A 19,815-nucleotide genomic window follows, 5' to 3' on the forward strand; every position below is an offset into this window, starting at 1 on the left:
TTTACTATTAGTTTTTTTGTTTACATTGTATTTTAGTGACTTAGATATATGACTTCTACATGTCTATTTCAACCTTTTTATTTAAAATACATCTTTGCCTAAAGCATTCAACTCAATTTTAGTCAGTACCATTGTTTTAGATTTCCTCTAGAAAATAAAATTTATGGTAACTAGCTATTTAAATGTTGTTACAGTGCTGGTTTCAGCTACTAAATAAAAGTTTCAAAACCTTATACAGATTTAAAATGACCTTGACCTCTATAATTGTATTGTTGCTATATTATTCCATTAGATATACCTATGGTGAACCTGTGGACGGGAAGGTCCAACTTAGTGTGTGCAGAGAATCTACTGCTTATCATTCATGTGGTCGTCCTATCAGTTCACTCTGTAAAAATTTTACCATTCAGGTAAGAGGTATATCTGCAAAATTATAAATAAGTTTGCATTAACCTTTTATCCTCACCTTCCATTTACCTTCCTTTCTTCTTGTTTCCCTTTTTACAGTTAAAAATACATACTTTTATTCTATATTTCTATTCCTAATTGTAAATTTTATATTCCTCTTATGTCATGCTAATTTTCATTTTCTATTGACTGACAAAAAGCAAATTATAGTATCAGAAACTGAGTAGTAAATTTCAATTCTTAATTAAAAATGGATTTGGTTTCATATCAAAATCTACACCTTATCAATTTTCTGGGAACATATGTCCTGTCTTTGTTTTTTACTTTGTGGATTTAGTCAAGGAGATATGATGATGTTTCTGTGTATTCGAGAGTGTTAGATGTATAATTATTTTCCTCTCAATCTATCCTCACTGGAAATAAGTGTATATAGGAGCTCCAGATGGGAACCCTATCAGTCAGGGTTCTTAACCACTAAAGAGAAGAATCAACTTTTCCAAACTGACAAAGGAGGAATTTCCTAAAAGATCTATCATGTGTGAATACATGTGACTAGTGATGGATGTGTTTATTATCTTGTATATTGACAAAATAATGTCACCATGAAGAGATTTTTAAAACACAATATTGTAAGAGTTAATATTTATTAAAAATTCAAAGGTAGTTATAGGTAAATCCATAAATACATGAACTGAAAATATAATTATAGAAGTACAATGGATTATTTTATAAAATTGAAACTTGGGTAATACAATATTCTTGAAGTTGCTTCAGTGAGGTTACACATTTTCCCTATTATAGCTATTTCTTACAGTCTTCTTTTAAAATTTAACTTTTCTTTTATTGTTCTTTTCAGCTAGGGAAAGATGGCTGTGTCTCCAAGTTTATTAACACAGAAGCTTTTGAGTTAAATCGGGAAGGATACTGGAGTTTCCTCAAAGTGCATGCTCTTATTACAGAAGATGGAACAGGTAATGCTCTCTAAGAAATCAGATCCCAATGGATATCACTGTCTCATTCGAATTGTTACCTGGTTGCCAACTACACAATGTTAATATAGTCATTTTTTCCCCGAGGGCTTTTCACTGGGTTCATATGATTTGAATTCTGAATGTTTCATATATCAACCAAACTTTTTACACACCTGTTGATGGATGGTCAAGTATTAAGTTCAAATAAGAGTACAATGGAAGTAAGAATGCCGGTTTATGGATTTAGGTTTTGGTTTTGGTTTTAGATATAAAGTATTAGGATTTAGATATAAAGTATTAGGTTTTAGATATAGAGTATTTGGTTTTAGATATAAGCATATCCCTTTTCCTTAATGATTCCACCGATAAATATAATCGGGACATGTAGTTGTTGATGATAAAATTTGTTTGGTGAGCATAGAATTCAAACACGGGAAGTAAAATAGTATGGGGAGAATATTTTACTAAGCCTCTGAAAATAAATCCAGTGAAATATCTTTATCTCATAACCAGGAAAATCTTCCTTCCTTCCCTTCCTTCCTTCCTTCCTTCCTTCCTCCCCTTCCTTCCTTCCTTCCTTCCTTCCTTCCTTCCTTCCTTCCTTCCTTCCTTCCTTCCTTCCTTCCTCCCTCCCTCCCTCCCTCTCTCTCTCTCTCTCTCTTTCTTTCTCTTTCTTTCTCTCTTTCTTTCTTTCCTTCGAGATGGAGTTTCACTCTTGTTGCCCAGTTTGGAGTGCACTGCCACAATCTCAGCTCACTGCAACCTCTGTCTACCAGGTTCAAGCAATTCTTCCGCCTCAGCCTCCTGAGTAGCTGGGATTACAGGTGCCCACTACCACCACCGACTAATTTTTTGTATTTTTAGTAAAGATGGGATTTCATCATGTTGGCCAGGCTAGTCTCAAACTCCTGACCTCAGGTGATCCACCCACCTCTGCCTCCCAAAGTGCAGGGATTACAGGCATGAACAAGTGGGCCAGGTCAAAAATATTTCTAATGACTAATTTGTGTCTCCTGGACCTAATAACCCTTCCCCCTTAAGCACAGAATGCTAAGTGTTATTCCTTGAAATACTTTTCTCTGTGCTGACCACTTTCTTTCTGTTAATATAGTCTTTTTAAACTTATGCATATATAACTGATATTTCAGCAAAATTTCTGTTCATGAAGTATTAAATTGCTAATGTACTTATATCAGTATTCAAAGTTTTAGAGGTTTCTGTCACATTCAGAGGAAATTCAAGTATTAAACAAATGTTTAATTGATAATTAAATATATTTGTCATACTGAACTAAATAAATAATAAAATAATAGCCAGGCACAGTGACTCACACCCATAACCCCAGCACTTGGAGAGGCTGAGGCAGGAGAATTGTTTGAGCCTAGGAGTTTGAGACCATCCTAGGCAACACAGTGAGACCCCGTCTCTACAAAACATACAAAATTAGCTGGGTGTTGTGTCATGTAGCTATAGTCCCAGCTACTCAGGGGGCTGAGGTGGGAGGATCACTTGAGCCCAGGAGGTTGGGGCTGTAGTGAGCCATGATTGCACCACTACACTCCAGCCTGGGCAACAGAAAGTGAAAGAAAATAAAGAAAAAGAAAGAAAAGAAAGAAAGAAAGGGAGAAAGGAAGGAGAGAAGGAAGGAGAGAAGGAAGGAAGGAAGGAAGGAAGGAAGGAAGGAAGGAAGGAAGGAAGGAAGGAAGGAAGGAAGGAAGGAAGGGAGGGAGGGAGGGAGGGAAGAGAGAGAGAGGGAAAAAGAAAAGGAGGAAGGGAGAAAGGGCTTACTAAATGATAACATATGTCTATATTTTTAGGAGAATTATGTGGCCATTAAAATATAAGTTTTTATAAGATTTTTGCCAAAACCTTATAACATAATGATAAAAACATGTAAAACCACATATACATTTGCACATATTGAGTGTATGTGTACATGTACACATATACACACACATAATCTCAAACATATTAATATAAATGGTAAATATAAAGGTAAATTGAGCTTGTAGGAAAAAGCCTAAAATGTTAATTTTGGTTGTCTTGGGGATATCTGATGTTTAGTAATTTGTATTTGCTTCTTTAAGCATTACCATTTTTAATGATATACATATATTATAATTCTTACTATTAATAAATTAAAGCATATGTTTTAGGCAAGCAGAGAGTAAAAGAAATGTTGTTAATTACTTAGGAATAATGAGAAATCAACATTTACCAATCCATCATGAAGGAATGGTAAGTGAATTGAGTATTTTATGAAAAGCAGTAACACCAGTTGGTAGAAGCATTTTGTGCCATCTTGATTAACTTTCTTTATAAAAGACATCTGAAGAAGAACCTATATATTAAAACTGCTTAGGAAAGGGAAGGGAAACTATTAGAAGGAATGGTGAGCTTTTGTGTTTTATTTTCGGAAACTCTGTTTGGCTGTTTTTGGAAGTGACATTTTCTCAATAATATCAATTGACTGCAGGTGTACAGCTTACAGGCTCCAAGTACGTATACATCGACTCATCAGTGGTGAAGATTAGTTTTGAGAATATGGATATGTCCTACAAACAGGGACTCCCTTATTTTGGTCAGGTAAGAGAGTCAATCACTTTTTTACATACCGTATTCATTCATTCATTTGTTCCTTCATTTATCTATTAATCTTCCAACAGCTATTCCTTAAGAAATTACTACATAGGAATCTCTGTGGTAAGCGCTGTAGGGTGACCTACACTGTTGATTTTCACAGTTCTGTCCTGATGTATATGTTTTTTGTCAAGTTGTAACTGTTAATAGTATCCCACTTCACTCTCAAAATGTCCAAGTTTGGACAATAAATTATATGGTCTACATCAGTATTAGGAATAAAATGGTGATGTAGAGAGGCACTATTATCACTGCTTTTATGGAGTTGATAGTGTAACAGAGATAGACATTAAACAGATAATTTTATAAATAATTCTTTATTGTAGTTGTGATAGGTGCTATGTCAGTGAAATACTGACCATTTCACTACCCTGCATCAGGAATTGGCAAACCACAGCCTGTAGGCAAATCCAACAGAGGCCTGCCTTGTACAGCCAGTGAACAATGAGTGGTTTTTAACATTTTTTAAAGACTATTTAAAAAAATAAAAAAAAATAAGAGACCAAGACCATGGTGCTTTACGAAAGAAGTTTGCTAAAATCTGGACTAAATGATCATGGAAAGTTTCCCTGAGGAAGTAATATTTAGGTTGACACAAGAACACTAAAAAAGAAATACAAAAGTGGGTAGCCTGGCTTACATCTTACAGAGCAGTAGTTCTCAAACTGGCATCAGTATCACCTAAAGGACTTGTTGAAACAAATTTCAGTAAAAGTCATTTAATGAACAAATTTAGATTGAAATACAGCTTTGGCAAATAGATACATTTGATACATGTTCACTTACTGAATAGTGGTGGATAATGTTACCATAATTTTTTCTAACCTTTCTCTTTGCTTTGTAATTTTTGCTTTATATATTTCCATGTTCTATTACTAAATATATAAAACTGAGAAATATTATACATTCAAAGAATATAAAATTTTTTCTGAATATAAAATAATTTTATCTAGACTTGAGAATTCTACATTTCCTCCCTCTTATGTTGTCGTTACCCAAGATGATTTCTTGGCTTCCCATTTGTCTCCTGTATCTTTTCTGTGCTATTTAAAAGTATTTTCTGTGTAAAGAGCATTTTGTGTGAAAGTGTTATATTTTAGCTTCCTTTCTCAACTTAATCTTCTGAGGTTTTTGTTATTAGTTTGTTTGTTTTATTCGACTGCCAAAGATCTCCAAATTGAATATTAGAGATGATAGTAGACTTCCTGGTTGTATTTTGCATATTTTGGGGAATGCTTTTTAAAATTTAATCCATAAACCTACTAAGTAACTGTAGAATTTTGTGAGATATACTTTATCAAGTCAAAAAATTTTCCTTTTTTAGTTTACTAAGAATTTTCTATAACGTGTTAGTTTCTATATCTAGCTATTTCTTTTTAAATTTAGGTTTTAAAATAGAGAGCATAAAAATATGTTCACTTATGATTTGAAAAAATAAATCTATCATAATTTATTTCCCCTTTTTTATTACTAGTTGTGCTTGTGTTTTTTTCCCATTAGATTTTGAATTTGTTAATTATCTTTATTTTTAATGTTGTTTTAATTGATTTTCATTTCATCATTTATTTTTATTATATTTTTTCTTCTACCTCTTTTGGTTTTTTTTCCCTAGCATCTTGTTATAAATACTTATGTTAAACTTCCATGTTTTCAAATTTATACAATTTTCCCTAAATACTACTTTCCCCCTCACAGGTGTTTTTCTATACTATTTTTATTTTTTAAATTATGAAAAAATGCACATATGAAATTTACCATCTTAACAATTTTCAAGTTCAATTAAAATCATTTTTGATGATCATTTCATTATTTTTATTTTTATTTTTACCTAAGAATTACTTGAGTTTTAAGTTTTCTTCTCTACGATGTGTGATTATGGTGGAATTGTTTTTTAAAGTAATTTTTTATTTTGCAGTAACAGCTACAATTTATTGAGCACTTACTAGGTCTTAAACATTTGCTAAATACATATACAGTACTCACAATAGCCCCAGGAAATGATAGATGTTTTTAAGTTTTGGATCAATGATTAATCATTAGTTGAGTAGAAAGCTCTTTTCTACCCTACAATAAGCTAGACATTAAAGACTGACATTCCAATTAATATAATTAACCCTGAATGTATGGAACTGTTTTCTCATAATAATGCACATCTACTGCTAAATGACCACTCTCAAAGTTGCTTTCTTTTTCATGTTCAAAGAAAATTACATTTGCTTTCCTCTGACTTTTACAATAGAATGCTCTTCAGTGCTACTGTAGAATCTATTAGGAAATTCTTCAAAATATAAATCAATTTAAGCCCTATAATCAGAGCTTCTCTTTTTGTTGAACTGCTTTGCAGGGGGGAAATGGCATACATATACAAAATAATACTCCGCTGAAACATACAACACTGACTCCCAAGAATATTGATTACTTTACTATTTGTCAAACACTGTTACATGCTACCAATGTTAGATGAATCAGGACTCCATTTTCAGTGACTATGGTTCTTGGAGTCCTGGATAACTTAAAAAAATAGAGACCAGTCTGGCTAAGGAAATTTAAAAGTTCTCTAACTCTCAGTCGGACACCTTGGGAACTAGAATACGGGTATATCCCACCCAGTTCCCAGGAGTACATTATGAAAAAGTTTATATACATTCCACATCCTCTGCAATATCTCAAAACTCTCTTCTAGTTCCAGCATCCTCCCATCACCACAAATATCAAGAGTATTGATCAAGGAGGGACAAGCCTGCCACTATATCCTTCACTCACAATTCCAAAGATGTTTGTCCTGGAAATTCTGTCTTATTTTCATGAGCTCTTAGCATATTGTGATAGCCTGACATTTTCCCATCAAGTATACTGCTTGGCTAGCATCAATAATACTTCAAACACATAGCAACAATTTATGTACTTCACATCAACTAGGGGAAAGGTGACAAACATTGTAAGACAGCCTAAAGCAAAGGTTATCACCAAGGTCTGTGTTTAGGAGATAAAACATGCAAGATAAACAGAGGAAGAACATTGACTAATTCTGGGGAAACATGGGGAAGAACTATAAACAGCTTAGCAGAGAGAAAACAGTTCACTGATTCACTGATTTATAATAAAATCCATTCACAACACTTATTTGTAGTTACTTTTATGGTAGATAATATTCAAGTCATATTAAAGTGCTTCAAGCAAAATTTAGCAACTCCTGTAAGGCTTCCTGCTGCTCATCATCAAGTTGGGATACACATTCCAACCATAAATCTTCAGGAGTCTGTACCTGACGCATGACATCAGCTAGGCGTTTGGCACAGGGATCTTCATAGTTAATAGTCCCATTAATTTTTTTCTTCTGCAATTACTCTTGATTATTTTGGGAAGATTGGAATTACTTGGACCAATTACAACTGGGTGGTTACTTTCAATTAGTAACCACAGAGGAAACTCAAAGTCTGAATAGCTTCCTCTTTATCTTCATGCAGTGGAAGCCATGATAGCCAGTGTGGAAGACCTTCATCTACATTTACACAGTTAGGCTTAAACGTCAAAATCCTCCCTATTGCGAAGATACAGTTCTCTGTAGCAATGACATTTCTTTTGGTTTTGGAATTTGCACACTTAATAACTTTTACCAGCAGTGGAACAGCTTGTGAACATAAAGAACGATAATCATCTCCAACAAATTATGCCATGACACTCAGGCCATAAGCAGCAGCTTGCCTGACTTTGGAGTTGTTATCTCGCATATTTAGTAGCATTGGTCACTGAAAATATTCTACATTTTTAAATGAAGTTGGACTGCAGTGCTCTATGATGTCATCAAATGCGCACAATCCACACTGTCTGTCTAGCCATGGCCTACTTGAACAAATTAGATTTACAATTCATGGAAGTCGTTGTTCAAATCATGGTAAAGTCTTTTCCTTTAAGTACTAAATAATGTGTGCAAGATATCTGATACTTTGGTCAGAATCTAAACATCAGATTCATCCTCATCTTACAGAGACATCTCAGCCTTTTGATCATAGTTTTCTTCCTGTCTTTTCACCTGTCGCAATTCTTGGTTTTTAAAGTGCCCTTCAAATTTTGCTCTCAGTATGCCTCCCAGTTCTTCCAAGTATTCATCATTAAAGCAACCATCTCCCATAACTTCAATGAACTTTGCAAAATAATTCATTATTTCTGAGAGCACGTATGTATCTGTTTCAGTACCAATAGCCTTGATTAAGGGGTTACATATGAATTGCCACATCTGTGCAAGATACTGTAGCCACAAATTCTTGCACCATTCCAGGAGAAAAGGCACGGACTCTGCTGCTGTCACTCGAATATTGTTGTGGAAATACATTTCAGTAAAGGAAGCATCAGCTTCACAACTTGTTTTGTATAGTCCACAAACCCTTCCCTTAACTTCTTAGCAGAGTAAACAAACATCTGGCTAGCAGTTGCTTTTGCTTCAAGTCCTGAAGTTTTAATTCCAAAACGCTGTTGGTCTCCAAGATTTACATATTGCCAGCCATCATCATCACTCATATTCTCCACATCCTGTGTGTCTAAGAGAGCAATACCAGGTTTAGCTGAAGCAGTCTTAATAAGAGGCTCGATAACCAGTGGAAGGAACTGTTGAAAATCTTTTCCAAGAATCTGACACATTCTATCCCATGCTGAAACCATGTAAGAGGTCTGAGGGCCATTATCTTCCATATTATTTAAGTCTGATTGTGTCTTCAACAACAGCTGCATCACATTTGATGCATCTTGCATAAATTTTTTCTTCCCAACAGCAAGACCAATATGGCCAATGCACTCAATAGTTTTCCTCTCAGAAGCTTGAGTTCCTTCTGAACAGCAAGCGCAACGATGTGCTTTAGTGAGGGCATGAATATATCATAACATGGGAAAAAATTTTCTTCGATTGTATCTGCAACCGATGCAATGGTTGCCCCAAGTTATTCCAGGGCCAACTTAGTTCCATTCTGAATCAACTCTTGAAGTTTAATCACCAAGATAGAATGTAGATTTTTCACCATACTGTCCAAATACAGAACTGGGAATGATTTGGGGCATCTTCAATAAAAATAGTAAGAGCAGAAGCTGCATGTGATTACACACGCTGATTACCTTGATTTTCCATGGTAGGTAACAGAGCTGTAACCACCATTTCATGAAATTTCTTTCGGAAATTAGGTGCAAAATCTGTAGCCATCTGTCCAAGTGTAGTACAGGCTGCAGCCCTCACCCTTGGATGAGGATCCTGGGATATTTTCGTAGATTTCCTCTTCTTGCCTCCCCACCATACAGCTTGGATTGATGAGGTTCTTCAGAAGCTGATAAAACTCTTGCTTTTCCGACAAGATCGCCGGCACCCCTGCAGACGTGGTTGCCGCCATTATGCGCTATCAAAGCTACCACGACGGGGAAAGAACATAAGTAATTTTTAAATTGCAGACAACACATATATTAGCAAGAAAAATAACACTATAAATTCAAATACGAAGAACAATGAGCACCTCTCCCCTCTAATCCCTTCATTTCGTGAATACTTCCCCAGAAGCAACTACTTTCAGTCCCCTGTGTTTCCTATAAACCAGTAGAGAGGTTCAGAAGCTTGATCAGATTCAAGTTCATTTTTGGTGGGTACAGTAGGCAAGAATATAATATAGGTAGTGTCATGTACTTTTCACAGAAAGCACTCTTCCTCTCTTACTGAGATGTTCGCAGACATTGACAATAATTATTTAGATGCATTGTTTGTCTGACCCATTCTTTCTTAGCCTTGGCACAACGGAAATTTTGGGCCAGATAATACTTTGCTCTGCGGGCTACCCTGTGTATGGTTAGAGTTTAGCAACATCCCGGGTCTCTACCTACTAAACGCTAGTAGCACCATCCCCTTCCTATTTGTGATAGCACAAAGTGTTTGCAGACATTGCCAAATGGTAAAATGTATTGGCTAATAAGTTAAAAAGTGATAAATTAGAATTTTGCCACTCTTAGAATAGTGACTCTCAATGAAGGGTTATTTGAGATGTTTTTAAAAAGATTACCTAAATCCTATTATCCCATCCAAAAAATTAGCAATAATCCCCTAAAATCTGCCGGTCAATCATGCTCCAGATTAACTCAGGGGTTTTATTTCTGTCTTCTCTAGCATAAGACGTGGTTGAGAGGTGTGTGTCTGTGTGTGTGTGTGTGTGTGTGTGTGTGTGAACTTAAGCCCTAGCCTAGTCATTAAGGCCCAGCTCCTTCCCATTCCCTCTCAAAGCTTTTTAACACTTCAAGGTATCGTATTATCCTATAATCAAGAACTCCAAGACATCTTTTCCTATAGAGAGCTGGGAAAGCCAGCTGAGGTTTGTAATAATTTATCAGAGTGGTAGGGGATAGGTGGTACCTACATGAATCAGGCATCCCCGTGGACAATGTAGTCTGTTATTAATATATTGTCATGCAGGCACAGTGTCCTGCCTGGACACACCCTCTTCATTAGCATTTGAAGGAATCAGTTCTTGAAAACTCGTATATAAGAGCTCTTATTTCCTTGATCGTTTTAGGGAGACCAACGGCAGCTATAAACAGATGTGAGTCTCAAAGAATAAAATGTTTTAGTTCAAAACCATGGTTGTATAAAGTGGTATCTTTCGGATTTTTGGCCATTTCACAGTGGTGAATGTTCTGATCACTTCCAGGAGATGTGCCAGGAGAAACAAGTCATTCCTGTTCTACTTTTGGAAAAGGGGCTGGTTTCCCTGTGATAGAGTGAGTCACTATAGTAGCTGCATTAGTGGAAATTAAAAATGGTTTATCTGGCCATGTGTTGTGTCATAAGGGTCATCAAACACGTGGCTCAGTATTACTAGGGAGCACTTTGGAAGGGTAAGCTTTATTGCCAGAATAGAGGTACTATCTGCTTTTTAAATATCCCCTACAAAGTTCAAGACTTCAGAGGCATGACTCCAAGAGTAACATATTTGAACATAGGAAGCTGGGCAAGGCAGAGAGCTAACAAGGGAATTCCTTTACAAGATACAGTAGCAGCATCTGTGGATGGCTGAAATGATGCTGTTTAAAATTGCAGGACATATGACAAATACCTCTGCCACAAGAAACATCTGCTAATGAAGTGCTGCATGCCTGGCCCCAGCAGTTGATAATGGGCCTGGTGTCATCACTTTGGCACTATTTGGGTTTGGGGACAAAGAAAGAAAGGAAAGTGCCCAGAAATCATATGGCTTGTTCATCTTCCTGTGACGAGAAGGGACTCAAAGGATCTTTCTAGTCTAGGTGTACTAAAATTAGAGCGAAACTCTGTGTGATCCTAAAGGCAAGGTGTCATGTGTCTGTGGCCTATGGATAGCTGAGACAAGTTGAATTTTTCTTACAAGATCAAGCTATGAGATGAAACTACATTCAAAATCTGTGTAGATGGTGCAAATGAGGCATCGGTCTACAGATGCTGAGCAAGAAAAAAGGATTGTGTTTGCTTGGACCAGCAGGAAAATGGTAAGTGGCAGAAATAAGATGAAAGGCTCAAAGCAGAAGTGGTTTTGCAGAAACTGACTGAGCTAAAAAAAGGATGTCTCAGACAGTTTTTGTCTGGCTATTGTGGCCTTAGATGTTGCTAAGAAGGTTGCCTTTAAAGGCTTCAAACTGGCATAGATACTGATGCAGGCATTGTATCTACTATATATAATACAATTTCAGAAGGGACTTTTTAAAGCAATCATTGCCTGTACTAGTAAGAGAATTAAAAAGAGATTTCTAGTGAATAACCATGGCCTATCAGAGCAGTCACTACAATGTTTTAGGGAGGATGATGCTAAATTTTGCATTTTAGAAAATTTGGTTTGATGCCAGTATAGAGAAAGAACAAGCAAAAGCAATACAGGAGAAAGAGACTAGATAGAAAAAATAGAAGATGTATGAGGGATAAAAGATAAGAAATTGATATAAGGAATAGCAACAGGAATGAATGTGATCAGTTGGAAACAGAAAATGTTAAAAAGATACAATTGAAAATATTTTATCAACAATTGAAAATCATAGGAAAAAGAAAATAAGTCTAGGATGTCTCTAGATATTTGACTTTAGTAACTAAGTGAATGGTTGAGATATTCACTGAGATAAATAAGAGAAAGAGAAAAAAGGGAAGTGTGGGCACAGTAATAAATCATTCCAATTTGAGGGTTTCTGTAGCATTTTTATTATAAAAAATATTCAGGGTAGTTAATGATATGGGCCTGAGTTTTCAGAGATCTTTGTGGGCAGGAGAAACAGAGTTTAGGCTCTTTAGTGTATTAATGGTGCATGTCATACACTCAGCAGGAGTAGATGAGCCTCCCAGGAAGTGCATACACACCAAGGAGAGCGGGAGTCCCCATGATAGAACCTTGGCAAATGCCGTCAACATGGATTCCCAAATTTACTACCTGCTTCAGAAATGTATTTTCTTCCTCCTGTACAGATTAAATTGCTTAATCCAGACAACTCTCCAATCCCAAATGAAGTTGTCCAGTTGCATCTGAAGGACAAAGTTGTGGGCAACTACACCACAGATGCAAATGGCATCGCTCAGTTTTTCTTGGACACATCTACGTTTACATACCCAAATATCACTTTGAAAGTAAGTTAAACCAAAGGCAAGTAAAACAAAAACAAACAAGCAAACAAAAACACTGCACTGGCTTGCTAAGGTTTAGGTCTATGCGAGATTATATTTATGGAACAGAAATGAAAAGATACATCTCGGTATGAATCTAGAGTACCGAAAATGGTTAAATATTAAGAATATAGACCCTATGAAAAGCAGATTAAAAAATATTTTAAGAGTCCTGGGAAAAGGACGGATACCATACATATTAAATTGTATAAAGGAGAATTAGCTGAAAATAGGCAACGCTTCACTTTTATTACGGAAATAGAAAGAGAATTGTGTTTTTATAGAAGGAAATACTTGAGAAGTCCTGTAATGTATTACCTTGGAATAATGTAGAGAATTTCTCTGGATATATTCAAGAGAGAAGTAAACTACTATCTGTAATAATTATATATCAATCTTTCTTAGATATTTTTAAAGGACTCCTCAGACTTTTTGTGTTGAGAATGGTAAATTAGTATGGTCAGAGTAAACTCCTTGCTGTATTTCATAAAAACTTTCCCGTCCGGGCGCGGTGGCTCACGCCTGTAATCCCAGCACTTTTGGAGGCCAAGGCGGGCGGATCACGGGGTCAGGAGATTGAGACCATCCTGGCTAACACGGTGAAACCCTGTCTCTACTAAAGATACAAAAAATTAGCCGGGCGTGGTGTCGGGCACCTGTAGTCCCAGCTACTCGGGAGGCTGAGGCAGGAGAATGGCGTGAACCCGGGAGGCGGAGCTTGCAGTGAGCCAAGATTGCGCCACTGCACTCCAGCCTGGGCGACAGAGCGAGACTCTGTCTCCAAAAAAAAAAAAAAAAAAAAAAATTTCCCATCTTTCAGCAAAACTTCATATTATGTTATCAGTAGCAAGGTAAACTTTTGCACTCACAGGTTCTTCATATTATAGTGAGGGAGATATAGTAATCTACATTCTAGCAAAAGTTAATTATAGTAAAGAATACAGTAAAATATTTCATGTAATATTATTTAATTAGGACTTGAATAGACTAAGTTGTAGAAACCATAGTGCTCGCTCTAGAGTATAACCAGAAAATGGGGAATTGGCTTAGACTTAAGGTAGAATGGCTATAAAATGTTCTTGTAGAGATAAAGCAGCATGACGATAAACCATCTTATCAAATACTCTTTCACTCATCCTTTCTCTTTATCCTAAAATACCCATAAATTTGATTTTTTGTCTAGGCAGCCTATAAGGCCAATGAAAATTGCGAGGCTCATGGCTGGGTGTTGCCTCAATACCCTCAGCCCGAGTACTTTGCATACCGATTTTACTCCAAGACTAACAGCTTCCTAAAGATTGTCCAAGAGATGGAAGAACTGAGATGCAACCAGCAGAAGAGGGTGCTAGTGCACTACATTCTCAATATGGAAGACTTTGAAGACAAAACCTATACAGCAAACTTCAATTATTTGGTATGAACTGAAAATATTCTTCCACAACCAAATTTGTTTCTTTTCTTTAAAACTTCTTTGAACCTAATGAAATCCCTGTACCTATATGCCACGAGGAAGCTCAAAGTAAACATAAATGATAAAACTTATATAACTGGTATCTCTTTTTAAGAAAGGAGGGAAAAGGCCATGCCACCACAACCCGTATGCACTCTGTCATTCTCAGGCCCTTTCTTCAGAGTTACCCATTTCTATTTGGACTTAGCTGGGATCAAATCTTAGTTCTGATACATACTAGCTTTGTGTTACTTTTTGAAAGTCACTTAAACCTCTAGTGAATGTTAATTTTTTGTAATATATTGTCTAATTTTGTAATATATTGTCTAATCATCAAGATAATTATTTAATAATACATATAAACCCTTTGCCCAACTTCTGGCACACAAAAGATATTAAATATTAGTTTGATTTTAATATATTGCTATTATGGAATATTTTACACTGTCTAAATGGATGCATGATACTTCACTGAGATTTATGAAGATGATGTAAAATTAATGAAACATGAATTAACTCAATCGGCCAACACTTATTAAATCTTTTTCATATTCCAGGTACTACATTAGCAATTGTAACAATAGAAAAAATAGAAAAAGTATAACTGGGGACAAAACATAAATTAGAATTACGTAAGTGTAACAAATGAAACATGTATGGCCGCTAAGGTGTTACAGAAAAATGAATGATTAACTCTAGCTAGAGTTTAGAACAGTGATTACCAGAGTATATTTCCTAGAGTAGCAGTACCAGCACCACCTGGGAATAAGTTAGAAATTCTGGGAATTCAAGTGGCTGGGTGTGGTGGCTCACGCCTGTAATCCCAACACTTTGGGAGGCCGAGGTGGATGGATCACGAGGTCAGGAGATCGAGACCACCTTGGCTAACACGGTGAAACCCCGTCTCTACTAAAAAATACAAAAAGAAATTAGCCGGGCGTGGTGGCGGGCGCCTATAGTCCCAGCTACTCCGGAGGCTGAGGCAGGAGAATGGCGTGAACCTGTTAGGCGGAGCTTGCAGTGAGCCAAGATCGTGCCACTGCACTCTAGCCTGGGCGACAGAGCAAGACTCCATCTCCAAAATGAAAAAGAAAAGAAAAGAAAATTCTGGGAATAAGTTAGAAATCTTGTCCTCCAGGTGATTTTGAAGCACATTAAAATTTGACAACCACTAGTTTAGGAAAAAGATATATACCTATACGTTTACATTTATATGTATATACATATTTTTAAGGAAAAATACATAAAGAGAATATGCCTAAGTAGGGTTTTGTAGGATGAATAGGAGTTTTCTGGATGATTAGAGGATATGAGAAACACATTTAAGTTTATTTTAGGAAATAATATAACAGGTCAAAGATGTCTGAAGTGTATTATTCTGAGAACTAAAGGTGTTTGAGGCTATCTACATGAAGAGTGAAAGTAGTACCACGTGATTTCTCACATTTTTCAAACTTAGAATTCTGGAATAATCTTTTGATACTTCTTTTTTTCATGCTATTTACTGCATCACCAATTTCTATCACTTTTTCATTATATTATCTCTCGCATTTTTCTTTCCTTCATCATTTCCACAAACATTAAAATATTTCAAGCCAGCAAGGTATGGACACCAAACCATCAGAAAAGGTATGAATCCAAATTCCACTGAAGCCCTTGGCTAAGCCAAGCATGGCTCATTTAGACTGGAGGCAAAGTGGTGGGAGTGGGAGGAGCTGGTTGTGGAGGAGAAGTTCTAGGGAAGCAAGGAGGGGACTCTGGGGAGCTCAAAGAAGTGGCTCTTTATCAACCGGTACAGAAATTCTTCAACATGTCAACAATAATATTGCCATACTGGGGTGTGGGAAATACCAAGCATCCTTGGAGTGAGAAGCTAAACCTCTTAACTAGTTTTTATAAAGACACGCCCACATGCCCCTGACTTTTGCCTTCTTCTTTTCTGGCCACACCTCTGCTCGTCTTAATGTCCAATACTTCCCAATGCAGAGCTGAGCCATTTTGCAGATCAGTCCAGAGCTGAGCCATTTTGCAGGTCTGTGGTGTGAATTGATATACTTGTTATCAGCTTCCCTCTTGAAATAGCTTAGGTTTGCCCCTCTCTGATCTGATAATTACTTGACTTCATTTCCATTTTAAATGAGTCTCCTAACAGCCTTTTTCTTCCTCGCTCCCTCGTACCTTCCTCCCTCCGTCTGGAAATCTAGAGTGTTTTTTTTCAAAAGCAATTAGGATTATTTCACTCTCCTAATCGAATACAGTTAATGACTGCCTATTTCTATTAAAACAAATACCAGACTCCTTTCTTTTGCCTGCAAGACTGTATCTGGTCTGCACCTGTGAAGCTCACCAGCTTCATTTTGCATCTTTCTACACTTCGGCCTTCTTCATTGCAGACACAGAGGGCTTTCATTTTCTTGGACAAGCCATGTGCTTTTCTGGCTCAGAAGCCTCCCACAGGTTTTTCCTTCTGCCCATAACAATCTTTGTTCCCATTTGCTACCACAGCTCCCAACCTGCCTGCACCTCATTTTCCGAGCTGATTCCTCCTCAGCATGCATCTCCTGGCTTAAATGAAACTGTCTAATCTCCTAGACAATTCAAGTCTTCTCCTACATATTCTTTCATAATAGGCTGGGTGGACTTTAATTCTGCCTAGCAGGGTGTACATCACAGAGAAAACCCCCAATATAATATTTTAGAATGAATGGATAGAGGCTGAATTAATTTGATTCTCAGGCTTTCAATAATTAATTTGATACTCAGGCTTTTAAGCTTTTTTCTTAATTGTGTGGCCTGACAAATATCAGTGCCTCTGTGTGCCTCCAGTTTACTCATCTGTTACAACAGCTGTCTTTCTGTTTTGAGAAGTCAATGAGTTAATATAGCCAACAGTGCTAAGACCTCTCAGTCTCATTAAACTTTCAGCTTTATGCCTTTTTGCAAATGTTCTAGCTCCCAAAACAATATCTTCCAGCTAGTTGAGGCTTAGTTCTTTTTTTATGAACTAATAACCCAAACTTGGCACTTCAGAGATTTAAAGCAATTTTAATATTCAGTGAAATATTAAACGGACCAGGAGTACCAACTCCAGCAATTTCAAGCTGCAAGATCTTATGGAAGCTTTAAATTATCTGCAAGTCTCAGCCTCTTTTAAAATAATATTCTAAAATTGTAATTTAAAAATTCAAGGAATTTGTACTAGATTTCAAGTCTCCAGCCTTTGCACTTTAGAGATCATAATAAAAGTCTGCTGATGCAAATTTGCACACAGTTGCTGATAAAGGTGAAGTGAGAGAAGCGTTTTTCTGGAGCACCCCCAACTTGCTACTTTATTTTCTTTTCTTTAAATTTTGGGTGGAGATGGATGAACAGGCCTTGCTTATACCTTGCATATCAAACACCCCTTTCAGAAAACCAAACAAAGCACTGGGAGCCTCTTAATGCTTTGTATAACTTTGTTTCACTAAAGTAAATAAATTTAGATGTAATTCAGCATTTACAAATATGAATAAAAAGTTGTTTCATTGGTCTTAGAAAACGGTTTTGGAATGTGGAACATTAAATTGCTTTATAGCAAGTTTATCTGTGACTCCTAAATTCTCTTGAATATAGCTATTAGAGTCATATGCTTGCTTACTGGTAACCTGAGTTTACTAGTAAACATGTCAATAGTATTGCTCAGATAAGAAAAGGAGGTAAATCACATTCGTTTATAATTAAATGAAATTTCGTTTCTGTTCTCTAAACTTTATCATTATATTTTCATTTTCCTAGGTGATTTCAAAAGGTGTAATCGTTCTTCATGGGCAACAGAAAATTGAGATCAATGAAAATGGTGAGGCCTCTAATTTTAGCATATAATTTAATACAAATAGAATGCTTTAACTGGGATATATTTTACATTTTTCTTTAAAAGTCACAGTCCTCGCATTTTAGGACTGTTTATTTACTGCCCCCCAAACTACCCTTGGGGACTATATAAAGACATGTAAGTAGGCACAATGCCAAATGAAAAATAATTACTTAATTAATAGTTAATTAATTATATTAATTATATATTATATATTTATATAATTATAAAAATATTTATAAATATAATTTATATAATTTATATAATTTATATTAATATATAATTATATTATTATATATAAATATATAATAATATATAATTATATTAATTAACTATTAATATATTGTTAATTATATTCCAAACTATATTGTTAATTATATTCCAAACACTACTATAATGCAAAAGGGTCATTGGTCCTTCCCTTTCTCTTTCAAGAAAGACAGGTAAGTATTTTTACATTCAAACAAGAAGGGATTTTTTAAAAGAAACAAAAGTAGACTGAAGTTTGAAAGGTAATAAGAAATGTTCAACTATTTCTTTCTTTTATAATTTATGGAATAGGCTGTGAACCCCTCCTAGAAATGCTTTATAAATTAAATTTGGTGGGTCGGGGCAGTCTCTTTGGCAGTGGGTAGGATGGCTAGAAATTCAGTGGAGGATTTCTGCAAGATGACAGTTAACTATCTCACCAAAGCACTTTTTCGGTTTGAAATTTTCTTTTCACAGGGAGGAAGGGCATATTTTCCATTTCTATAGACGTTAGCCCTGAGTTAGCGCCCTCAGTAGATATGCTTGTCTATAGCTTGCATCCTGGAGGAGAAATGGTCACTGACAGCACCCAGTTCCAAATTGAGAAATGCTTCAAACATCAGGTGGGTGACAAAAATTATTCTTTTTTAATTTTGGGGAAAACCAAGGAGAACTTAAGAGAGTGTTGGGTTTAAACTCCCAATTTTTCATAGACTTGCAAAATGAAAAATAAAAGAAAGTTATGGAGAAGTTAATATGTTGGATGATTGAAGAGTAGCAGGATTGTAGCATTCACTGTGGATGTTGTTCCTGTTTTTCTAAATTATGGATATTATTAGGTGGGTAAAGCACAGAAAGCCCTTTTAACTTATGTGTGTTTTAAAAAAAATGAAGAATAGTCTAAAAGATGATTCTTCTCATATGGCTTGCCTTCCTTTTGCCCTTTTGTTTATTTTCATTTTCAGGTCAACTTAAATTTTTCTAAAGAAAAAAGTTTACCAGGATCCAATGTCAATCTTCAAGTCTCGGCTGCTTCAAACTCTCTTTGTGCTCTTTGGGCTGTAGACCAGAGTGTACTGCTGCTAAGGAGTTATGGTCAGCTGTCAGCACAAAGTGTGAGTAATTAAAACCACCTTTGTTTACCGCCTACGGTATAGTTTCAGGTCTTTACCTTTGGATAAAAACAGGTTACCTTAAATAAACTAGAGGAGAAAGAAATTGCCCAGAGTTCCAGGAATAAAAAATATTTTAGGTTAGAAATCATGTAAAATGATCCTACTCCAATTATACTAATTCTCTTACGGAAAAAGTGAGCAGCACTTTACAAAATAAATAACAGTTGCTAAATGTCTACTATTTGACACTTGCTCTACTGAGTATTCCCATAATCTGTTATTTAATTTTATTCTCATATTAATCAACCCTATAGAACTAATGCAGTATTCCCATTTTGATTAATGTCTAATCTTAGGCTCAGGGAGATTTAGTAAATTAACCAAGAATGTTCTCTAACAATGTCCTTGAATGAGTCCTCAAAGAGTATTGAGCGGTGCCTTTATCTGGAATGTATTAAAATCCGTGTACTTTTTGTTAGTTTTAATGT

The 19,815-nt window shown here is 35.9% G+C and overlaps 1 protein-coding gene and 1 pseudogene across 2 annotated transcripts in view; one reads left to right on the forward strand and one right to left on the reverse strand.

The window, feature by feature from the left end:
• The window catches only part of LOC722294 (ovostatin-like), a 149,865-nt gene that overhangs the window by 102,357 nt on the left and 27,693 nt on the right, over positions 1-19,815 (forward strand). For both annotated transcript variants that reach the window (XM_015151045.3, XM_077953579.1), the window contains exons 8-15: positions 293-410; positions 1,265-1,379; positions 3,856-3,965; positions 12,469-12,627; positions 13,847-14,077; positions 17,888-17,948; positions 18,690-18,835; positions 19,178-19,327. In XM_015151045.3, the coding sequence (XP_015006531.3) occupies positions 293-410; positions 1,265-1,379; positions 3,856-3,965; positions 12,469-12,627; positions 13,847-14,077; positions 17,888-17,948; positions 18,690-18,835; positions 19,178-19,327 (1,090 nt within the window). The remainder of the gene's footprint in view (positions 1-292; positions 411-1,264; positions 1,380-3,855; positions 3,966-12,468; positions 12,628-13,846; positions 14,078-17,887; positions 17,949-18,689; positions 18,836-19,177; positions 19,328-19,815) is intronic.
• On the reverse strand, positions 7,067-9,450 carry LOC107000749 (ran-binding protein 6-like; annotated as a pseudogene).

Source organism: Macaca mulatta, chromosome 11 (genome assembly GCF_049350105.2).
Source record: "Macaca mulatta isolate MMU2019108-1 chromosome 11, T2T-MMU8v2.0, whole genome shotgun sequence".
NCBI lineage: Eukaryota > Metazoa > Chordata > Mammalia > Primates > Cercopithecidae > Macaca > Macaca mulatta.